The sequence below is a fragment of the Schistocerca nitens genome, chromosome 2 (assembly GCF_023898315.1).
Source record: "Schistocerca nitens isolate TAMUIC-IGC-003100 chromosome 2, iqSchNite1.1, whole genome shotgun sequence".
Classification (NCBI taxonomy): Eukaryota; Metazoa; Arthropoda; class Insecta; order Orthoptera; family Acrididae; genus Schistocerca; species Schistocerca nitens.
Genome location: NC_064615.1, coordinates 648,234,334 through 648,260,512, shown reverse-complemented (window position 1 = coordinate 648,260,512; position 26,179 = coordinate 648,234,334). Strand labels below are relative to the sequence as shown.

At 35.9% G+C, this 26,179-nt stretch overlaps 1 protein-coding gene across 11 annotated transcripts in view; it reads right to left on the bottom strand.

Moving 5' to 3' along the window:
* The window catches only part of LOC126236759 (protein muscleblind-like), a 611,863-nt gene that overhangs the window by 23,922 nt on the left and 561,762 nt on the right, over positions 1-26,179 (bottom strand). For 10 of the 11 annotated variants that reach the window (XM_049946307.1, XM_049946304.1, XM_049946302.1 and 7 more), the window contains one exon: positions 8,312-12,694. In XM_049946307.1, coding sequence (XP_049802264.1) covers positions 11,888-12,694 — 807 coding nt within the window. In that variant the 3' untranslated portion in view covers positions 8,312-11,887. Of the gene's footprint in view, positions 1-6,640; positions 6,726-7,339; positions 7,399-8,311; positions 12,695-26,179 lie in introns of those variants that run through there. The other variant, XM_049946309.1, reaches the window with a different exon arrangement.

The window sequence follows — 26,179 nt, the reverse complement described above, 5'->3', positions numbered from 1 at the left end:
GATTACAAAACATTCATATGACTTATCCTAGAAAACAGATCAAGTGGGTGGGGCCTATACCAAATAGGACTACCAGGGGGTGTTTAATGTGTACAAAAGAGGGCTTCACATACAATCACAGGTTTATGTGAGCCACAAAAGTGCATCATGGAGATACAGACTTGAAATGACAGATGCTTGAAGATAGATATCCTACCCTCAAAAGTCTACTTAAAAAGTTTCAGGAAACAGCATAAAATGAGGAATCTGAATATGTAGTACAACCTCCTACTGATCTCAGAGGGAATGCGAAAAGAAAAGTAAATCCAGAAAAAAGCTGCAGAAAGAACTGTCAGAAAATAACAAAATACTCATATGTGCTGACAGCCATGGAAAAGGAGTCTTGGAGTTATTACATAAAAATTTTGATCAGTATTTGATTCGTCCTGATGCTCTGGATTGTGTTGTGAATAATATTGTACAGTAGTCTCGGGGATTGAGTTAAAAAGACTGTGATCCTTATTGGCAGTGCCACGTAATTTTACTGAAATGTATAGGAAATTGGCAGCAGGGCATTTTACAAAGGCTTTCCACAACTTGTACCATAAATATCTAATTATTCTTGATGTACTTAAGTGACATGACTTCCCTATTTGGTTCTGGGGCAATGATGAAATAATAAAATTTATTAATGACCTCTGAAAAATACCTGGTACATAAAAAGTATGAGGTTTAAAAATCTAAGTAATCAGTACAAAGATCTTGGAAGTCACTGCTTCACATCTATCTTATGGGTAAGATGTATATAACTGCGTAAAAAGAACGCTGGGGAACAAAAAGTTTGCTTGGTTGTAGCATGAAATATAAGGAACAGTCCAACCACAAAAGCTGTCAAAAGGAACCTGCTCACTATGTGGTTAGTTCACATTTAACACAAAAACAGTAATTAGAACAGGCACAGACAACATATATATTACTATTAATTACATATTACTATTAATATACAGTCAATAACAAATAAGCTCCTAGAACTCCAGTACTGGCTGGAACATTTAAATTGTAACGGATCTTTGGTAAAAAAAAACATTGGAAGCCAGAAACTAAGCTATGAAACTATAGATGTATATTGGCTCTGTATGGAAATAAATTCTGCAGCTGTGACTATACTGTTTCCAAGGCTAAAATAGTAGCTTTCTATCTCTCCTTGAGAATAAAAACTGCAGAGAGCTATTTACCTGACACATTAAGGTCACTAAAATTTTACAGTATAAATGACAAGTATATGAGACTGACTCTATAGCTTCATTGATGTATAGGGATTCGTCCTAGGCATTCCTCTTTAAAAAATTAGGAATTCTGACAGCAATATTTCAACATATACACTTAATTATGTGTTTTATTTTAAAGACTTAGTTCCCATACATATCACACAACTCATGTTGCAACCACAATACAAGGAAAAAACTTGGCCTTACATTATGTACTATAAATCCTTAGTATTTTAAAAAAGAAGTGAATTACACAAGTACAAAAGTGTTCAACGCTCTCTCTCCTTAAAGCAAACTTGCTGCCAGTGAACCTTCAAAATTTAAACAGCAACTTAAAAAGAGCCTAACAGAAAAATTATTCTATGCTGTAGATGATTATTTATGTCATCACTAACAATTTCTTTAATTGGTTATAATCTGCAGTTCTGTTCCACTTGTAGTAACTTAATTCTCAGGAACTTTGTTTTGTGATAAAAGTGGGTTAAGTAATATTTGTGCTTGTAACATTCTACATTTTAATACATATGTAGTTGATTGGTTATCAGAATCCTTTAGCTATCAGTAAATATCTGTAAACATTGATTAGTCAATGTTTTGCAGATTCTGTAAATATTAATTAATCAGGTTCATTTGCAAAAATATTTCACTGAACTGTTATGACTGGACCATGTTTTACATTTTATTTGGTATATTTCAGTTTACATTGTAATAATCTCTGTGAAATGTATTTCTTTATTCACTTATCCTACATTCAAGCAAGTTCATCACTAATTAGGTACAAAGGATTAAAAATAAATAAAACTAACACAACATAATTTGTAATTTTAAATTTAACTGAATGAAATTTACTTCAACTGCTAGGTACATCTGATCATGAAGGATCCTGGCTTAGGTTATCTACATACAATAACACAGATGGCTGTTTATTTGAACAGTGAAGAGTAAATAGACACATTAACAAATTAAAGCTAAATCAATTAAAAATCCAGATTAAACGTGTGAATGTAGACTTTCCTGGCACATACTGCTGATGAAATTTTCTCGAGCTTCCAGCCAGGTGGCTGCATTGAAATTCTATCACCAGGGTGGAGGCCCGAGAAGATTAAACTTAATGGAATTTATTACACACAATATGGGAGATAATCAGTCAATCAATAAATATATATATACTCCAACTGAAATCTTTGGAGAAATATTTTCCAGACACTACAATCAATGCTGCAAGTGGGGCTCCCCACATCCTTTTAAATTAGTAAGTCTAAGTCACTTGTACATAACAGAGGTACATAATATTTACATTGCTAATGTAGTATGATACATTATGAATCTACTATAAATGTAACACAATTCTGAACTGCAGAGAGATACAGTCTTAACTTATTTTTTTTAGAAACTTTTAAGTATCTGTGGGTGGATTCTCAGGATAAGACATGCGTTATGCATCAACTTGATGTCAATGGAATTTGTCATTATTGGAAAATAAGTGTCATCTAGTTCTTTATTATATTCTTATTTGCCTTGTGTCATCACCTTGTCAATCCTAGATTCAGTCTGGGGCACATCTGGAATTCACCGTTACAAATTTGCAGTGAAGCTGGGTTTATAAACTTTTGGAGCACATTTAACTGTATTCATCACTCCAATCCTCATTATATTTTTGACACTGCTTCTACTTTGTTTGCTGCCAACTCTACAGATGTCAGTCTACTATGGACAAATAAAGTAATCTTTGTGGTTCCAGACTCTCCTTTCTTTCTAGATTATCTATCACTGACAGTAAAAAATACTGCAATCAAAATTCTTTTTGCAGACGAAATACTAAAACAAACATTCCATCTTTTTACTGTATTTGCTTCACACATGTACGGCTTTTATAAAGACAGATCAGTCAATAAGTGACTGCTATTCTGATGTGAGTTACAATCTATAACCTGCATATATCTACTACATGGTTCTCTTAGGTCATGCCTTAATATTATGGGTTTATAACCCAATATTTTCTACATTTTAAATGTGTCATTACACTTATGAAAAAATACAGATATTTGCTAAACACTGTGTCCCATGCTATTGTACAATAGTGACATATCTTCGTACCATGGGCTCAAGATTAAAAAGAGCTCTAAATTTTTCTACAGCAGTTTAATTCCTCCTCTTTAGGAAGACTATCTGGAACCATTGTTATTTTTCATGTATAGAAGTTGTGGAAGACTGCCCTCAGATTTCAATATGTTTTGCACTCATTGTAATATGAGAGTTATCAATATATATTCCTCTCACAGTCAGCCAGTCTGAATTAAAAATAAGCTGTTTTCATGCAGAAACTCTTTAACAAAAGTGTTGTCAACATCCATAAACCTGACTCAAAAGCATTTATCATTTTCATTCAGAACATAATTAATTTTTTGCTCAAACAGCCCAACCAATTAATGAATTATTAAAGCTGGTGAAACTAAATAACATAATAATTATTATTAAATTATTGAAGTTATTGAATGGTTCTGTTGTTTCCTGATGCAGATAGAAATAACAACACTGACTATGTTTAGTTATACACATAATAATTTCATGCAGATATCTGCAATTCCTGTTTCTGTTCTCCCACTAATGACGTGCCACACTTGGTGAGATACTATAGAGGGTGATTATACTTAAAGTTCTAGTTTCAAAGTGCTATAAAAAAATGAACCACTGCTCAGAATGACATCAAATTTGAACATCATAGTACTGACAGAGGGGGAAACATTATGCAAGCAAAAAAAATTTAAGGAAAATTTTACCAGTGGATGGCACTGTAAGTGGCAGAATATGCAAAATAAAAGATATGTCATACATGACTGTTCCTCAGCACATGCCTGTGATTCTCAGCATGACTGTCTCAATAGAAGATCCACACTGCTGTAAAGCCTTTTTACAATGATGGTGACTGTGCAGCAGTAGCTCTGCAGAGAGCCCGACCCTCAAGGGTATGAAAAAAGGCATTGGTCTGATGTCTGCCAAGGGCCTGGACAGGTTCTTTTGAAGTGCAACGTGAGAAAGGGAGGAAAACAACTGATCTGACACCAGTAGAAGATAACTTATGTTCAGAGGTTTCTTCGTGCTGACATGCCAATAAAATGGCTCTGAGCACTACGGGACTAAATATCTGTGGTCATCAGTCCCCTAGAACTTAGAACTACTTAAACCTAACTAACCGAAGGATATCACACACATCCATGCCCGAGGCAGGATTCGAACCTGCGACTGTAGCGGTCACGTGGTTCCAGACTGAAGCGCCTAGAACGGCACGGCCACACCGGCCGGCACACGCCAATAAGACAAATGTTTCCTCTGGAATTTCTTGCTTGAATGGAACTGCACAATGAATGACCATGGAATGTTCTGTGGATGGACAAAGCCCATTTCCATCTTTAAGGACTTATAAATACAAAGAAGTGTAGAATACGGGCCAGGAAAAATCTGCTCACACATCAGTAATTACAGCTTCAATCTGCAAAGGTAACTGTGTGGTGTGGGTTGATAGCATTATTTATCAAATGGCTGTATTTCTTCAAAGAGATGGGTCCTGCTGGTCTTGTTACCTGTACCAACACTGGCTAATGCTATAACAGTCTTTTGTACATCAATGTCATTACAATCCTTCACCAGTGTTGATGTAATGGGTAGGATCATTTTTATGTCCAGCTCGCACAATCCTAATTCATGTGACTTCTGGCTGTGGGGTTATCTGAAAGATGTTGTGTTCAGTGCTCTGATTACAAATGCAGCTGATTGAAGGCAAGCACTGAGCAATGCAATCTGAACATGACCTGTAAGACACTCTGATCTGCTGCGGAGTAAGTTGTTTCTTGATGTAGCTTGCTGCAGCATACTGAACATGTCTTGTGCCAGTCTCACAACAATTAAAAAGGACAATCAAATACTGATTTTTTCCATCCGATGTGGTACAACCTTGCCATGGTGGATGGCCTTATGTAAATAACAGTGCCGCAACTGTTGAATGCCCAAGTTATGCAGTCATGCACATTACACAATATGGTTTGTTTAATGTGCAACTCACATCATAGCTGTTGTATTGTGATTCATCTGTCATTTGTAGCCAAACCCATTTACATTATGACAGTGTTTTGAAACTAGAACTTTAATTATAATCACCCTGTATATTCATATCTTTATGGTATGGCATGTGATGCATTGCTTACTTCAGATCATTTGTTCTCTGAATCTAACAATAGAGTCAACAACACACCAGACCACACAACAGTGCTATCTGTCAAAACAGAAGAAACAGCAACCTGTGACTTCTTATTACACAAGAGAACAGTAAATATTTGAGATTACACTTTTCTTTGGAGTGTGGGGCTTCACTGACATCAAATTGAAATTCAAGTGTCAGTAACTTGAGTCTGAAGGAATTTGTCTGGAGGCAGCTTTGTATGGAAGTGAAATGTGGAGAATAAACAATTCAGAAATGGACAGGAGCTTTTGAAATGGAGCAATCCATAGATTATGTGGGTAGATTAGGTAACTAACAAAGATGTACTGAATCAAACTGTAAGGAATGGTTTGATAAGACACATTCTGAGACATCAAGGAATCACCAATTTGGTAATGGAGAGAGCTTGGGAGGCAAAAAGCACAGAGGGAGACCAAGACTTAACTACAATAAACAGTTTCAAATACATGTAGGTTACAGAAGTCACACAGAGATGAAGAAGCTTGCACAGGATAGACTAGTGTGGAGAGATGCATCAAACAGTCTTCATACTGAAGACCACCATCACAACAACAACAGATTCTTATAATGGTATTCCTCAAGAAACATGACCTACAACATACATCATGTTCTAAGGATTTAAAAAGGGCAAAATTTGCATTTTTTAAAAGGAAAAAGTATTGTGGTGCCTAATCATTGAATCAGTTCACTACAATTGATCCAGCTTGAAACCACAGTCATAGAGTTCTTATCTGTATTTCTGTTCATAGATACTCTGTACAGTCATGACTAACTCAGTTGTGATAGGTTAAGGTATTAATGATAATCCGCATCAGCTCTTCTTTTACCAATGCTTGCAGAGTGAACTGAAACAGGACAGTCTTGCAGTTCCATGCAAGCAACTTGAAATTCTTGTGCTTGAGCATCTAGGCATCAGCCAAGTTCAATTGTTAGTGAAAATTGAAAAAAAAGGGGGGGGGGGGGGGTGGAATGTCGTGGTGGTGGTGGTGGTGAGTCAGCTTACTTGTCATCATGAAATAAATTTGTTTAAACTATCATTATAGACATATTAAAAACAATGACAATGTGATACTCCATCTTGAATTAGCTTCAAGCTGAAATTTTACTTTAACAAGGAAAAAGCACCATAAAATTTATGGAAGTATTCTGCTTGTACCTTCCTGAAGATGAACAAATCTGCAGGCAGGCCGATTACACAGTTGTCGGTTAAAATCTTGGCACACCGGGAGGGTGTCCAGTAACTGAAACAGGAAATTTATAGTACAGAATGTAACAAGACTCCAATAAAAATTATGCTCTCATTTAGCAATAACAAATTAGATGATAAAAAATGTTTCTTCACTCTGTTATATTATATATGATATTTCATGTGATTCAAGTCACAGCTATATTTGACAGGAATGATTACCAAGCTACAGAAACATGTAACGTGCATTTCTTAAATTCATGTAACAATTAAAAATGCAGATATGGACATGCGTTACTATATATTTATATACTACTCTGTTTCTGAAAACCTCACCATAACTATTGCTTCTCAGCATTCAACAAGTAACATAGTTTCCTTGAGGGTTAATATAAAGCCAAAACCAGACAAATTACAAAGAAGTATCACATGCATCACTGCTTAATCTGAAATTTGCTGTTCAGATTTTCTAATTAATAAATGTGCAAAAACAGAGATTCTTAAACTGTTCAAAGCGCATGTTAAGTCCTACCATTAAACTAAGGAATGACAGATTTTTTTCTGTAAATATTAAATCTGTTTTTTATGTCTTTTGATCTCTATATAAAACAATATGAATTTGGATAAAAAACAGTAACATGAAATACGATGAAATAAAAGCTCAACTACCTGTCCTTGATCATCTGTGTAGACCACAAAAGGAGCATTTGCGGGCACTGTGGCTAGAGCTTGGTGCCCGAACCAAACGACATGCAGCGTAACAAGCATGTGGCGGGCGTACGTGAGAAGGCAGCAGTGCAGGCCAAGGGGAAAAGCACAGCCAGATGCGCATCAGCGTTCATTACCATTTTATGTTTCCCCACACCGCAGCAGCACATTCCGAAGATGGTGTACGTATTTCAATAATCCACAGCGGCACGACAATCCGTTGCATTCCATCAAGGCACACCAATGTTTAAACCACCAATACGCACACACATAACACAAGATAACGAAATAAAGAGTTGTTTTATTATGTAATTTTTGAAGGAATGACAGTTAACCGCCACACAGTAACAATGAGAGGATATTAAAAATTTGATATGTCGAGGAAAACGGAACAGTTCCGAGGTGTGGGAGTAGAGCGATTGTTGGCGTGCGATGGGAATCGTTATTCAGCCAAAGTGTAGGAAAGCATGAAAAAAAGAGAAATAGCAGAAAAATTACATAAGGCATGCGAAATATTAAGAAGATAGAAAACTTAATATCAAATACTAGTGTTAATTTGGCTATAGCTGTAAACATATTATCTCTCTCAAAGCTGGTTTATCACAGATAAGAATTACTGCTCAGTCCAAGTGAAAAACACTATTCTTTGCCCAACGTCACATAAAGCTACTACTGTTTTATGTCATGCTCTTTTCCTTAAACAGAAAAAAGTGTTTGGTTTGAAGAAGTTCAGGATCTTTAAAAGGAAAACTGGTTGTTGCAGAATCTTTTGCATATAATGTGACTTTAATAGAAAAAAAAATGCTCTAGATATAGGATAGTTAATCTTGTGTAACATGTATGTATGATTTAAATACAAATATATTATATATAAACAAGAAGGATTGAATATATTGGCAGGATCATTAGGATACAGTATCATATCTGAAGTACTTCATCTTAAAATTCAGTCTTTATTGACTCAATGTTGACAATTCAGTTCAATTAAGAGTGTTGTGGACACACACAATGTGATGTTTCTTTAAATGACTGTGAGGTACATTACTTACAAATCTCATTATCTGAATGATAGTGGAAAGTGTTAAATACATATGAAAGAACAAATACAAATCTTTACAACAGTAATATCAAACACGAAATTACAATTCAGTGCTCCACAGCAAGCTGTACTACATGGTTAATATGTTTCAATGCGCTTACGAACTAAACACACAACAAAGGTCTGAACAGTACACGCCATGAAGAGAAAATAGCAAAAAACAAACCTACTGCGTGGTACTGCAAGTCATGCTCCAGTCTATAAAACTATTTACCTTGGCAATACTAGTTATAGAATAGTGTTTGCTCAAACAGCTATCATGTACAGAATGTATTCATAAGCAGTGAAATAACAGCAATGTAATGATAGAAGAACTGTTATTTATATAAAAATTCACTCAGATATATTTGTTATTTTAAGAAACACACAGTAATGAGGGACCGTTTTGCAGACAATGTATAAATGCTCCAGCCTCAATAACTGACTTGTGTTGTTTCAGCATTTCCTTAAGGAAACTGGCATTGATGTTAATAAGAGACATGAATGAATTAATAAAATGAATGTGTAGAATGTTAATAATACCATTTGAGCGGTATAACAGATGTATACATATAACCCATTTTGATTATATATTCATATTTAAATATATGTACATATAAGTCAAACAACAAGCACTGAAACTCTCTGTCAATACATACATGACCAGAGATATGGACATAAATTTATTTCATTGTATGCTGCTGTTCAAGTTTTTGGTATATATTTATTAACTTACAAAAAAAAGTAGAAATGAGATTGTGGGAGTAATGTTCAGAAAAAACTGCATTATAAATTTTCAGAAGTTTCTGAATATTTTACACTCTTCTCTATTAAATTGCTTTTTTTCCTGACATATTGTATTCTCAGCACATGAAAAACAGTGTTTACTGAAGAGAAAGCATGAAAAGTGTTTCTCAAATTTGCAAAAGCCACAAATGCATTCATTTTTCCGATAGTACGCTTTCCACATTTACAATGTACATAGCAGACAGTGCACTGAAGATATAAAAAAGCAATATTTATACCCAAAAAGTCAATGAGAGTAAATGACCATCTCTGTGATTATAACTTAATCATGCAACCATTACATAAATGTTGATTTCCGTGCTAGCATTCTAGAACTGTAGTTTGTTTCTTTTGTTGTAGACAGCTGTACATGTGACAGATACTTTGTTAACAGATTAGCTGTTACTATGCGAATACTGGTAGTAGCCCATTTCTCACACTGTTCTGCATTTCATTCACCCTTACTCCTTGAAATAAGCAGATTGTTTTACAAAGATGCAACAGATGTAAAGCTACAGGATAACAACAATCATTTAGCAGTTTGATATGAAGTTGTAATGCTACAGGTAGTGTGAAATATGACATCAAGTGCATTCACTACGCAAATAAGGACTTAGAGACAAAGACTGGTAGTAAATTAAAACTTGGACTTATAAATATATTTATATCGTATAGAATGAGTAATATGCAACAAATCATCTCTATAAATTTCAGAACTCTCTACTATTGCTAACTCCTGCAGTTCTGAACATTTGAGGAACAGGAATGAAGGTTAGTATTAGAAAAGGAATCTAACTGCCTTACCTGATGGTGCCGCTCTATAGACATGTAGAGAAAGGAACGGAACACTGGAAAACTAAAAATTTAATTTTATGGTTCTGTAATTAAATACTTTATTTATTTTGTTTCATGTAAAACTAAAATGTAGGAATATGAGGGGATGAGAAGACTGAGAAAAGAAGCATTAATAAAACAAATAATCATGCATTTCCAAGCATTATTATTACAAATACTGGCTGGTGTTTGTTTCTTTACATACAAAGATCAGCAGGATTAGACAATACAATACACATTTGTATGGAATACAGTCAAAACTCAGTGATGGCAATGGCAAATAAGCGTGACAAGTCAGGCAGACTGTAATAAAAACCCAAATCCTTAAAAATCAGTACAGGACAGTAGCAGAAGGCACTTTCTTCGGTATGCCACGAAATGAAGCGAGCATAATAATGCTGCAGTGTGTGACCCAATGCCCACTACAATTGTCTCTGTTGGGTAAGCACTTCCACAAGCATCTGATCAACATTACATTATAAGTATAAACTGGCAGACACTTCAGTGGTTACACAAAACTTTAATAGCACTTGAAATAAGGACAGAAATTAGATTTTTTGTTATAGCTTAAAACAACATCTTAGAAATGCAAAATGTTTTCATAATTAGTAGAATAAAATTCTCTTTAAATATTATATATTTTTATTTATATATCTTTCTATATCCTACTTTAAAAGAAATTATTTCATTTTAACATTAATACCAAAATATTAAAAACATAGGTCAATGACCATTAAGACACTATACTAACTTGCTAACATAGGAACACTTAAAAAGTAGAACTGTATGAATTCATTACAGCAGCACCATTTTACTTTAAATGTTTTAAAGAAAGAATGCCCCTTTAAGCAATTAATTATTTGTCAAGGTGCTGTACAAATATGAGGAAGCATACAGTTCCTTTATGAATTAACTACAAATATAAAAGCTCTCTACATAACAGATTATGTACTGGACAAGATTCCAATAATAAGAAGATTGACTAAAAATAACAAACAGATATACAATAATAAAACTACAACATTAAATAAGTGAATACATAGCCATAAATATGTGGCACATAGTGAACAGGGAACAGCATAACCCAAAAAGCCACCAGATGAGTTTGTATTCTTTAGAAGAGACTGAATATTATTATTCTTTTACAACTTGATATCTTTAATGTTGCTTATATGTACAGATAAATGCGAGTGCTTTGGATAGTAAGAAATGGGTCTTCTTGGGTTAATAACAGACAACTACTGTGGCACTAACTAACAGATTTTAAAAAGTATACAATGTCCATATATCTACCATGCTAAATTTCTACTGGTTTTGTTTATTTTATGCCCCACTGCATGCAAATCAGGGAGACAGGGAAATTTCATTGTCAGAATACAGTTCTCTCTGGCACTTAAAATTCAAAACAGTAAACATAGTTAAAACTTTAACTGCCTTTTACACTGTCTGAGTGAAACGGCACAGAAAACTGATACAAGGAACTATGCTGACAGAAGAACTGTTTATTTTCATACAGCACCACTGTCATACATAATTAGTTCTACCTAAAGTTAATTTATCACAGCTCGTTACAATGTCAATGTGACTACGAGCCATAAATGAGAGCCTCCCTTGGGTGCCCTCATGTGGCAGCATTCCTCCCCCAACATATATTAGCCACACACTTTTTGGTCCATTAGTGGCAAATGAATGACTTTGTCATAAGACAGGAGAATTTTTCATTTTCCCCTGTGACCTTTATTCCTCATAATTTCAGCTGAATTTTGACTAGACATTTTAAATGTTTATAATACACAAATGTATACAAAAATTTATGTAGTTTTCATCTTTTTGTATGGTTGAAGTGCTACACTTGTAATGACATTATTATTGTTTGATGGGGTTGTAAGTGTGCCATAATGAGCCATCATATGGCTGAAAATACCATTACTGACCACAGGTGTGGGAGGCTGTGATACAACAGCGTATGGTGAAGGCATCAGTTGTGGCCTCAAAAACTGGTACTGGGGCATAAGGGCAGATGGATTAGGGGCTCTGTTAAAGGTAAACAGTCCAGGTTGTGGTTGTGGATAAGCCATAGGGTGTCCAAGACTAATCCCAGGTACTGTTCCAGGTGACTGAGTTGGAGGAGCAAATCGTGGAGGTGGGGGAGGCATTACAGCTACAGCCTGTTTGTTGAGTGCAACGCCAGTATAATTGAGTGCCATCATGGGGTTTATTCCAGATGCAGCCATCTTCACTGCTTTTGCATAGTTCTGTTGCGCTACTTCCTTTGCAGCAGCGGCAGCAGCAGCCGCGGCTGCTGCTGCTGCTGCAGCTGTCCCCGGATCAGAAGACTGAGATGGGGCAGGAATGCTACTTGCTGAGGGCACCTTCTCTGGTTCGTCCGACTTTGAAGCTTCAGCCACATTCACACTGCTGGTTCCAGGTGAATCAGTAGGGCTGAGGGAGGCACTAGTCACAGTGGCAGTGGGGGTACTCGAGTACTCACATGACACTGGGACAAATGGCTGCTGCAACTGCATCAGCTGCTGGTAAGTTGTGGTGTTGGGCTGGTATACAGGCATTCCAGATTTATCTGCGGCTGGTCGCTTATAGGGGACCATTCCAGGGAAGCCCTGCAAAGAGACTAACTTTTACTCACTTCTTGAATACAAATTGTGCATGGAAAATGTGATTAACAGACACTGACAACACACACTTATTTCTGAATAAATATCTTCATTTCTACAGATTGCAAATTAAAGAACTTATGGATCTTACAAATCTGTCAGAGCAAAGACAAAAGACATTTAAATTCAAATTGGCACCATTTACATTCTATAGTGATAGTTCTCAGTACTGCAATAATTTGCCACACATACCAAAAGTAATCACAAAAACCCGTAGGCACTAGCCACTACCCAAATTTAAGATACATTTACTTGAGTGTAACAAGTTAACATTAAATCATCGGCATCAACATATTCCTTTGATCACATGTGAAAGTCCATAAATGGAACTTCATTTACAAACAACACGTTCAGAAAAAATATTCTTGTAGATGTTAGCTTAGAAGGCAGTTCGATAAAGTTTTTACCCAAAAAATATGCAGCAAATGACAGTTTTCACTTCAAATGACAGTTTCACTTCTGTTTGTGCAGTGGATGTAAAAATCTTTGCTACAATTCATACACTTACGTGCAACATTTTAAGGGCATTGCTTAATTGAAAATGAAGATTGTACACAAGAGCAAAATGGCTTTTCAACAAAGTTGTAAGAGGAAACTGTACGGTGAACCTCAAATTGCGTTAAAGCTGCTGGAAAATAAAAAAGAAGTCAACTTTAGAATTTCAAATGACAAAATTATGACTTTCGAATAGAGCTCTCAAAATTGAATTTTTGGCCTAAAAAGGTTTATGGTGCTTTGTGCCAGTTCAGTGTCATCAAAAGCTTACACCAGCTTAACAAGAAAGTGGGAACTGTTCATACTAGAAGTGTAACTCAAAGACTCTCACTTTTGTGTCTTTACTCATGTCTAACAACCAGAATTTTGATAGTACATTGTCAAAAAGTTAATGTGGTTGTCTTGACTATGTTTATGTTATTTGCTCAGTAATAGGCATTTGATATGCCTGTAGTAGTCAGACAATGTGACCAGAATTGCCAGGAAGCAAAGCAGGTTTATGCAGAGAGATACCTAGATTACCTAAAGTGGTTGCAACATGGTATTGGTGGTTGGAGGCATAAATTCACAATACTGGCTGCACACAATTGACTCCTGATCATAACTAGTGATTCAGAGTATGTTTTAGAGATGATAGGGATGCAGAGGTTCTTGCTGCAATAAATCTCAAACCACATCTTTCCACACAAAAATTGCCATTGCATTCTGAAAAGTAATGCCTCTGAATTTTTTTATAACTCTTAAAGCTTTTTTAAATAAAATAAAAATCTTTAACAGGCTACAGGCTTGTTCTTCATGTCTACATATTTATTTCTCAACATAGTCACCCTGGTAATGAACACATTTCTCACAACAAGAGACCCGTTTGTTGATACTGTCATTGTAAATGTTTGAAACTGTTGATGGCATCACCTTTGCTTGGACCACTTCACCACTATCAAAGTGAAGTCCTCAGAGGTGTTCTTTAAGTTCTGAAAACAGTCAAAAATCAGACTGGGCCAAGTCAGGGCTGCACAGAGGATGATCAAAGACGGTGAACCCAAGGCAACAGATCGTTGCAGATATAGTGGCACTAATGTGTGATCTGGCAATGTCATGCTGAAGGAGAGGATGCTCCATGTGTGGTCCAACTCTTCAAATTTGAAAATCAATAACAGCATGCTGTTTCTCATGCACCAATGTAGTTACTTTACACACCTCCATGTCACACACTACAATTCAGAGCCCTCTAGCTGCAGAGGGCTGCAAATATGTAGAAATGAAGAACAAACATGTAGAATGTTAATGTTTGTTTTATTTAAGTAACTTTAAGGGTTTTTTGCATACAAAATTTGGAGGCATTACTTTTCATGATGATTTCGAAGCCAAATTCATCAGAGGGGAAATGATTTTGACAAAAGAATCATCTACTCCAACTGATTTACAAATCAAAATTTGGTCTTCTAGACTTCCATTCTTTGGACTACTGAACACACTTCCAAACTCAATAACAATGTAAAAATTCATAAGGTTATACCAGCAAGACAATCAGCATCTCTGGAACACAAATGTTTGGTGTAGCTTCATCCATAATCAAGGTACTGGACCTTCTTTACAGTCAGCTGTATGGTCAGCAACTCTCTAAATTTCTTGAACATGCATTGACATATTTGCTAGAAGACGTTCCACTAGCTGTATGAATGTTAATGTGATTGCAGTAATTGCAGTAATATGGATATCTGGCACATCTGGTCAGATTTTCATGATTAATGGAATGGTCATAAGATTTAACTCATCTCGATTATTTATTCTGCCTACGTCCACAGGAAAGAGAATTAACTTGTAACCAGTTGCCAAGATGGCACAGCCTTCTATCATATTCAAGAAATAGCTGATTCTTTACTGTGTCAAACTGATGGCCTTAACTATCTGGTAGTACCTATTGGCAATCTGAAAAATATCTAATGTGCATTTAGGTGAACACGTACTACAGTAAACAATCCTACGGAGTTACACAAGTGTACTAGACTGGAATTCAAACCTGGATCTTTCCCTTTTGTAGGCAACACCTCAGAGATTGAGCCTTCAAGTATACCAATTTACTTGATTTTAATCTCTATTCTGACAGTATTTAACCCACACTTTTCCAAACACCATAGTGTGTGTCACCATACCTATTACCACCTCAGAAAGAAACAATGTGATGTGGAATGTGAAATGTAAATTGGATTCTGGAATTTCCAAGGTTTCAGAATAATGGTTCACTTCTTAATTTATAATGGAAAATATCTATTTTTCCTATTTCATATGTGACAGAGTGAAGTGAAAATTTCTCAACATGTTTGCCATTATCAAGGAAACTCAGCCTGAGAGAAATTGTGGAAGGTGATTTACTACCAATAACTACTTCTTTGCAACATTCTTTCTACGTGCCAAGTTTGTAAGATGATATCCTACACCATAGAATCCAGTTCTAGAACTACTGACTGATCTTAAGAAAAACTCAACGTAGAGTATCTCTTAATGCGCTGTTCAATACTAGCTTCAAATATTTCATCCTACTTTTCCATTAGAATTAGAATTTTATGAGATCATATGCGGAAATGAGGAATGTGCTGCCCACTGTTCTCTGACTCTGCTCAGGGAACCATTTGTAGTATCTGCATTTGAAATTTTCCATCCATTGTCAGTACTTGAGGACTACAAATAAATGAGCTTGTTATACAGTGTAAACTTTATTCAAATCACCTATATGGGAAAAGTTTATCCAAAAGTACTCTAGTCACTGTTTGCAACCTTTCCACCCTACTCCTCTGCCCATTTCAACCATCATTTCCCATTTCTTAAATTTATTATTTTTATAATTCACTGGATTTACTTGGTTGAGTGATGCCAAAACTTCAAGAACATAGTCAAGACACCAATGGAAAAAATTATTAAGTGACAGAAAATCAGTAATTTTTTAAATTAAAGGGTATGCACATTAAAACAATCACATTTTATCCTAAATGCTAAAACTGATCTAAACTGTCTTGACTGATCTTAACTATCAGGAAATGTCCCAATGTTTAAATCTAGAACAACTAAAATACACTAAAATTGTGCACATTTATGAATTGAAAACTGACAAGAAACTTCCTAGTAAAGTGACTTCCAATTGCTTGACATTTTTTGAGAATGTAACTTGCAATGTAAAGCAGCCACTGTTCTCACAGCAGTCTCTCAATAACTTCTCTGGATAGAAAAACATACTACACTCCAAACTTTTGACATAGTTAAATGTGGTTTTTGATTGTCCTTGAACCATTGACTTTGGCATAGTGGGGTGGCTTGTGTGTCTCAGTGATAAAGATACCTCTGATGTATGTGCAACTACATGAGAGAGAGAGATATCAGTGGAGAAATCTCACTAGCATATCATTCCTGCAAACGGGCAGCAATCTTTTCAGTAGCTGAAGGATCAACATTCAGAATGATTGATGATCTGTCCTGATAACATTAACCAAATTGACCTTACAATGAAAGTACTAAGAACAGCAGAAAGTAAGGGGGAAACTACAGCCATTATATTCCCCAAGGATATGCAGGTCTACTCTATAGATTAAAAATGATGACACCTTATTGGGTCAAATATTCTGGAGGTAAAATAGCCCCCCATTTGAATCTCCAGACTGGGACTACTCAAGAGGATGCTGTTATCAGAACAAATTAATTGAAGATTTTATGCCCTTAATTAGGCAGACAGATTAGAGAATTTAAGAAAAGAAGTGGGCAACTGAAGTTGGATAAGTCAGAATTAGTGAAGTGCAGTGACAGAAAGAACAGGACATCTGATCAGGTAATTACAAGGTTATTAACACAAAATGAAATAATGGTAAAGCATGAGTACACCCTGTATTATATGAAATTAGCTAATTCAGGTGAGCTACTGTGAATGGAACAGAGAAAGCATTATCACCCTACTAGATCCACACATGACGAGGAGACTGAAAGAAGGTGTGATGGTGGCATAAAAGAAATTATTCAGATAATTAATGAAGATGAAAATTTAACTGTGATGTGGGGCAACAATGTGATAGCAGACAAAAGAGGAGAAGGTAAAATATTAGAACACTGACTGCAAGAAAGTAGTGGAAGGGGAAGCTATCTGGTAGAATCTTGCACAAAGCACAATTTATCACTGTTACCACTTGGTTTAAGAATCTTGGGAGAAGGTTGCCTGATGGAACAGACCTAGAGATACCACAAGGTTTCAGACAAATTATAATGGTAGGACAGAACTTTGCACAGCAGATTTTAAATTGCAAAATATTTTGAGGTGTAGATGTGGACTCTGACCATAATTTATTGGTGATGAACAGCAGATTAAAAGTGAAGAAATTATAGATAAGTAAGAACTTATAAATTGAAAGAACCACTGGTTGTTAAGCAGCAAAGGCAGCATTAGGCAACAAATGATTGAAACAATGGAAATGAATACAATAGAACATAAATAAGCAGCTTTGAGACACAAAATAGTCAAGGGAGCAGAGGATCAAATAGGGAAAAGGATAAGGTCCAGCAGAAATTATTGGAAACACATGGGATGTTGAATATAACTGGCAAAAAAGAAAATATAAAAATGCAGCAAATGAAGCAGGGCTACAAATAGCTAAAAAATGAGACTGACATAAAGTGGAAAATGGAAAACAGGAATGGCTAGAGGAAAAACTCAAAGCTGTTGAAGAGAGAGATGTTGCCAAATTAAAAATTAAAGAAACCTTTGGAGAAAAGTGAGGTAGCTGTGTACCTCACACAGGAAAGAACAGAAGGCTGGAAGGTAGAATTAATACACTGCAGGGCTGCACAAAGGAAATGAACTTTAAGATAATATTGTGGAAAGGGAAGAGGAATTAGATGAAGATGAGATGGAAAGTATTATACTGAGAGAAGAATTTGACACTGCACTGAAAGACCTAAGTTGAAACAAGGCACCTGGAGCAGATCAGTTTCCTTCACAATTACTGAGATCTTGGGAGAACAAATCAGCACAAAGATAAAGGAGACAGACAAAATACTCTCAGACTTCAAGAACAGCATAATAATGGAATTTTGAAGAAGGTGGGTATTGACAGGTATGAATATTACTGAAGCATCAGTTTAATAAGTTTTAATAAGTTATGGTTGCAAAATACTGATACGAATTATTTACAGGAGAATGGAAGATTGATACAAGCCAACCTCATGGAAGATTAGTTTGGGTGCTGAATAAATCTAGGAACATTTGAGGCAATACCAACCCTACAACTTATCTTAGGAAGCGACTGAAGAAAGGCAAACTTATAACATTTGTTGATTCAGAGAAACTTTCAGCAATGTTGACTGGAATGCACTCTTAGAATTCTAAAGATAAAAGGGAAAAAATACAAGAATTTAAAACTTGTTACAAAACCAGACAGTAGTTATAAGAGATGAAGGATGTGATTCTGTCCCCAATGTTTACTCAGTCTTTGAAGAATGTGAAAGGGAAGCAGGACTGAAGTGGAGAGTGAGACAGGTTTGTAGCCTAACGCCCTTATTATTCAATCTGAATAGTGAGTGGCAGTAAATAAAACCACAGAGAAATTAAAAAAGAGCATTAAATAAGCTTGCCAATAGTATTGTACTTCTTTCAGAGATGCCAAGGAAGTTAGAAGATCAGTTGTACAGAATGTATGCGACTGAAAAGAGGGACTATACACATATGATGGTAATGAATGTAGTTAAATGAAATCAGGAGATGTAGAGAAAATTAGATTAGGAAATTAGACATTAAAAGAAGGACACTTTTTGCTAGGTGCACTACAAAATATCTGATGATGGCCAAAGTGGATGGGATATAAAATGTAGACTGGCAACAGCAAAAAAAGTGTTTCTGAAAAAGAGAAATTTCTTAAAATGGAATGTAAATGTAAGAACTGGAAGTTATTTCTGAAGGTATTTGTGCAGAGTGTAGCCTTGTATGAAAGAGAAATTTACTTGCTAAACACTTCAGACAAGAATAGAATACAAGCTTTTGAAATGTGGTGCTGCAGAAGAATGCTGAAGCTCAGAAGTGTCAATAAGATAACTAATGAAGAGGTACTGAACCAAATTTGGGGAGGGGGGTGATGTATGGCACTAAAAGAAACGATAGGTTGATAGGAAATATTCTGAGGCTTCAAATGATTGCCAGTTTGGCAACAAGAGGGAAGAATGGGTGATAAAATTGTAGAGGGAGACCAAGGCTTGATCACAGAATGCAGGTTCAAATTCAGCTGTTATGGAGAGATGAAGAGGCTTTCACAGGATAGACTAACCTGGAAAGCTGCACCAAATTACTTTTGGACTAATGACCACAAAAACAGGTCTATTACTTCGGAAACTGTGACACTGTGGTATTAGTGACACACCAATCGCATGGCTGAAGTCTCATTGGATATTTTACCACAAAGCAGCAAAAATATGAAACTAAGCTCATAGAAGAGGAAAAATGAAATCTGACTTCCTTCAGTGAGATCATTAGATGCTGCACTTCTGTTTCTGATCTACCTAAATTACTTACTAGAACCTTTCAAAGACTATTAACAAATGGCCCAATCTACTACAGCCGAGACAGTTTTAACATGTTCATAATTAAATCAAGGCAAATAGCTTAACTCTTCTATTTTTGAAAAAATTAGTCATTCCTCAGAAAAATAAAATTATGTGCAAGCCACAGAATTAAATATGGTTGATCCCTCATAGACTGAAACTCTGTCTGTGAAGCTACTTCATGTCTAAATAGTACAAAATAAATAAATAAATAAATAGTGATCAAAACAATGAAGAAAGCTGGTCAAGAAGTCTGATCAAAATGTACAGTTCAGCATTTCAACCAGTATTTATAATGTTAATGTCTTGACAATTTTTCTGACAATCTGCTCATGGATGTAAGACAAGAGTTTGGAATCTCCTGTAATTCAAAGCTACATTAATTTAAAAATTCCTCTTAAAACTGTAGGAAAGAGTGTTCACTGTAAACAAGTCTCCATTCCTGTATGATACAATTAACAACAGTGATAGTCAGTTCCCACATCCCTGAGAAGTATATTCTGTGATGGGATCTACTGAGAGCATTTGTATCAGTATACATGAGTGTGTGTGTGTGTGTGTGTGTGTGTGTGTGTGTGTGTGTGTGTGTGTGTGTGTGTATGTGTGTGTGTGTGTGTGTATTTCTACCTCCCTTGACCTCAAATGCTGAGTGATCAGTCTCTTTTGCCAAATCAAAGAACCTCAAATTCCAAATGCTACCATTTTTGTCACCTTTTGTTCATGTGTATGGCTGCAGCTGCCAAGTTCATACAGGTAAGTAAAAATTTCATGTGAAATAATATCAGTTTGCTACATTTATAAAAGGGGTAAAATTAAGTTATCATCTTCTCAACTGATAACCAACTGTAATATGTAATCACATTGTTTTTACTGGTGCCTTGTAATGATACAAAGTTCTCAGGTTTCCAGCCAGATAAGCTCACCAGTGACATTTCAATGGGTATCACTTTTTTCATCTAATGGGAAATTCAGTACATTTATTTATTTATCATTTGATGAGAGGAGAAAATTCCAGACAATAAATGTACATGTTTCTACACACACACACACACACACACACACACACACACACACACACACACAACAATCTCAGGTTCACAATGAGTTAATAGCCCTAAGTTCACATCTGTAAACCAGCCAGAAACTTCTGCAAACTAACTGTGAAGGTCTTCCAATGTTTCTTTGAAGGCTCTGAGGGAGCATTCAAATGTTATGTGATGTACAGTTTGCTGCTGTTCACTGCATCACATTGAGGAGTGGGCTTCCATCCCCATGGGTACAGCAACATTCTGCATTTGCACTCGTCAATTCTGATGTGATTCAGTATTCACCAGTGTTGTTGGGGTAGATGAAAACCTGCTGGTTGCTCCCACGGAGTTTTAATTATTTGGTGATTAACCAAGGAAATCTGCTCCTGCCACTCTCTGATTGTTACAGTCATGTTGAAATGAATGTTCTGCAGACTGATTGCTGAGCACAACAATGGTTTTCCAGAACTCATTCCCCGGAGTTCTGATAATGAAAATTCTGAATGAATTAGCAATTCTTGATTTTTTTTTAAATTATTATTGTCCACACATTTAGAAATTACTGTGGTCTTTTTTGCCTAGTCAGCATTGCGGGTCTCCTGTATCATTCCCTATGCTCCTCAGAGTACAGGACATCATCATCATCATCATCTTATGGATGGTGGTGGAATATTACTAAGAACTGGTGGTCAGTGCATGTTTGTGGGGTGAATACACCATGTAATGAGGTACACTGCTTTATTGAACTCTGTGTCAATTATTTTAGGGTGAGCACTGTTTAGCATTATGGAGCAGTAGTACTCTGCAACTGAGTATGAAAGAGCTAAGGCTGATGATCTGATAACTGTTGCAGTGGCACCCCAGGAGTTCCTGTTAACTGCTGGAATATATTGTTCTGAGTTTTGATTTTAGCTGCCACATTCCAGAGAGGTGTTTTAGTTGTCAATTATCTACCTATGATCACACCTAAGTATTTTGGAGAGTATTGGAAGGCCTGATCTCTAAATGTGATGTTATGTCTGTAATTTTATTGTTTATTCCGCAGGCAGAAAGTTGATACAATGGTCTTTCCACAAGTCAATCAGAGAGAATTATGTCTGAAGTATCCACCCAACATATTCAGGTCTGATATTAGTGTTGTTTAATCAAAGTAATATTATCAGTGTAAATAAATTTCCTAGACTTTGTTTCTGGAAGGTTGTGTGTATACAAACTAAAAAGGAGTGGACTCAAAACAGAACTTTGTGGGATACCATGATTTATTTTGTGAACTCTACTTTTACTGTTCTATGAGGATGCCTGGAAGTAACTGTTGTTCAGCATGTTGCCAATTAGTGTGGTTAGTTTCCAATATGGAATGACATTGATGACTCTGAGGAGGAGTCACACCAGATGATTTCATTAGCTGCAGTTAGGTCTAAGAATACCACCACCCTCCAATGTTTATCTTCTACTTCTCAAAGCTGTTATCAATATAGGTTGCTATTGTCAGCACCTCTTCTAATATCTTCTTCCTGGTCAAAGCCCAGCTTGGTTTATAGTGACGTGTTTGTTGATGGCAAACCAGATTCTGTTACGAATGATCCTCTCCAAAAGTGTGAATGTGATACTAGGAAAAGCAATATAGCAGTAGTTTTCAATTTTGAGGGATTGTTATTTGGCTTTAATCTAGCAATGATCTTAGATTTTTGATGAGTGGTAAATGTCCTATCACTTAGATGACCGAAAAGAAGTTGTTCAGCCATTTGATAGCAGAAACTCAGGGTAAATACCATAAATGCCTGCTTCCTTTCCAGATTTCATTATCACTGTAGCTTCTGTGTTCTCCTATAACTGAAATGAAATGGAAAACTTGATGTTTTTGGAGCTGTCTGTTTACTTAGTTTTAACTTTTAAGGGATGCCTAACTTCTCATTTGATGGGCTTATCTTCTGTTGGCTTGGAGGTGGAGATCACATAGCTGCCCGTAATCAATATTTACAATGCATTTTTGTCTGGTGATGGTGTTTGCTTTCTGATTAAGGCCCAGGCATTCCCAGTGGAGTAGGTATGGTCCAAGAAAGCTGAAGTTTCTTTCCATCTGCTTTGTATGCTCTCATTTAGTGATTGTAGAAGATCAGAGGTAGTTGCAGGATTAACACTGTCTTTGCTTTCCTTGAGACGTTTTTAGCTGTCTTCTTTCCAGCCAAGAATATTCTTTGTGGTAAACTCTTGGTGTGCATTGTCTTGCTGTTCTTTTCAGTAGTCCAATGAATCTGTTGTTGTTAAAGGTGAGTTTTTATCTCTCTTACGTTGGCATCTGTTTGTTTTAAAAATTAAAAGCTGGCTTTTTTGAAGTTATATCTCAGTTTTGGATAGGAGAGGCTAACAGGAATGAACAATTCTGTCTGAGAATTATTGGACAATGCTGACTGTGGAGAATATGGTTACAACTCTGCGGCACACTTTAAGACTGTGTGATAAAGCATACGTCAAGTCTGCAGCCCGTTTTCCATCAGATGAAAAAAGTTGCCTTGACTTTTGTACTCTACATAAATTTGAGGACTTCTGTTCATGTCCAGTCAACAAGTTTTTGTGCATTTTCATCGCTTTCTTGATATTCACAGCGTATATGGTGACTGTTGAAGTATCCAGCAATGATACATGGTTGCTGTGGTGAGAGCAAAGGTGGAGACTGTCAGTTACATCTTGGTGGTCTATCATCAAGTTCTCCACAGGTTACTAATCGATATTTAGGGTGACTGTCTGCAGTTACTAGCTTAAAGCCTGAGATTCTTCCTCTGCTATGAAGTTATTCATTGCCTTCCACTGCATTTCTTGGAGTAAGATAATGTCAAGTTGGTGCTCTTTCAATGTTTTGAATAAACATTTACTAATCTTTGCTTTGCTTATGCCTTCTATGTTCAGTTGGTAAACTGATATTGAATCTTACACACCTGGTGGTCTTGAGAAGATACTCTTTAGATGTCTTTCCTTTTTAATCTCTGACTAAGAGGTCATTTAAGGTAGTCCACTCTCATCTTAGTAGTTGTCAGTTGTTAACAAAACTGTACTAATAAATTTATGGAACTTAAAATATTCATGATATCCACAACGTGAAGCAAACAACTGTTTTATTTTACTAAAACCAACTATTCTGCTCAGAGTAAAGATTTGAAGAATTAAAAAAAAGAAGAAGAAGAAGAGGGCAGTTGATTAAAATGACAGCCACTGAAATGTCGCACTTTTTATAAGTTCACCCAGTTGGAAACCTGATAACTTTATGTTAAGTGCAATATGTTTTCCAAATATGGTTCTTCTATTTACTATGTTCATGTTTAATCATCAAATCTTCCAGTATTAAAGGATTCAACTCCAATTTGCTCATATATAATATTCCACATAAATGTGTTTGCTGTTTTAAATTTCAGTAAGAGGCAATAAGTTTTTATAACTGCCATAAGTTGTTCTCCAGACATTGGCATGGAATTCAAACACTTCTGCATGATGGTACTATGGTCACCTAGAACTGTTATAGCATCACAAGGCTTCATTAAATACTTATAAATCGAGTTTATTATTATTATTATTATTTTGTTTACACAAAAGCGTATGTTCCACAATGGCTGATTTGTTTGGTTGGAGCTTGCTTGTGTAGTGCACATGTTTCTCCAGTCTCTCTTACAACACTCCTATTATCTGTCGTTTGTACTTCTTTCCACAGTTGCATGGGATTCAATAATATACTTCTGGTTTTCAAAGTTTGAGGCCATGTTTGACCATGGCAAGGGGCATTCCACAACACAGTTAAAGACTAACTCAAACTCAGAAAACCAGGACTATATCACATTCTGAGCAACATCAGGCACACCATAAGAATGGTGTAAGAGAGACTGGAGGAACACATGTAGCCCAAGAAATCAGTGGTACCTGTGACCAAGAAATATGGAAGGTGTTTTTGTCTGGGGGATCAGGGAAACCCCTCCCTCTATTTTGTACTAGTTGCTGCTCAGATGTTCTTCAGTGCTTAGGAGTAAAGATTACATGTTGTTTCCAACAGCACTTGCAATCATCACACTTGGTGTTTGTCTACTATGGCACTCCACAATGAAGGCTGCCAGATTTTGGTAACCAAGGCAAAGTTTAACTGTCTAATACAATATGGCCATTTCTGTTACTGATGGGTTGAAACAGACTTATAAAAAAGGCTACCTTTGTTACTCGGAATGCCCAATGGCATTTGAGGGCTGTGTGGTTTATCAAAAATGAAACCCAAAAAATGGCATGCATGCCACCAATCTGGCATACAGGAGGCAGCCCTGATCAGTTTGTGTACACAGGTTCACAGTTCTAGGTGTGCTCCAATGGAACACTTGCAGTGTTTAGGTATGTGACATACTTGTACACAATATGACAGTAATCACATTCTACGGTCATATTTCATGATTGTAGTCTTCACACAATGTAGAATGATCTCCTAGTTGCAGTTTTACACATCCATCATTGTCAAAGCAACAAACCTTGGATGAACTCACATGTTACAGCATATAAAATCACTTTCCAGGTTTCCAGTCATTCCATCCTATTCACAAGCTGATGTGGAAACCTTTGACACTGAGGATATATACAGGAATTTGCTTTCCATTTTCATTTCATTTCACTGAATCAATTTGGAATAAGCTGACTTCACAGTCACACAAGAGGTGCATTTCTGGGCCCAAGTTTCACCAATGTACTACTTTACAAAACACCTAATGTTCAGATACATTCAGGACATTCATTCAGTGTATTGGAATTTTTAAAAATGTTGTTTCATTTACTGCAGAAAATGTTTCTTTTACTTTTTAAAGGAAAGATGTGGAATAAATTTTCTTAAGAAGTTGAAGATAGTTTGAGCTGACATCTGATAAGAGTGTGACAAGCCCTGAAGAAGAATTAGTGGTTGAATGAAAGAGAGAACACATTGCAATAATTTAGAAATACCAAAGAGAGACAGCTGTTATTTCAAGAACCACAAATGAAATTATATACAGCAGTAAATTTGTAATACAAAGGTAAACTCAAAAGTTAAAAAAAAAATAAAATGAATAAGTGAACAGAACTTGATGACTTACAAGACATCAGGACTTTGCTTTGTGTGAAATAAAGCAGTGAAGTAAGTCAGACAGTTAACACACTCAAAGGAGATTATCTGGCCATTTTAGTTAAAGCACTAACATAGAACATTCAGAACATATTTTAGTTAGAATGTGTAATCAGTAGCAATAAAACAAACATACCAAAGGAAATTACTGGTCTATAATATGTAACTACTCATGCATTTAAAGAAAACAAAATGCACAGAGGTCAAGAATGTGCT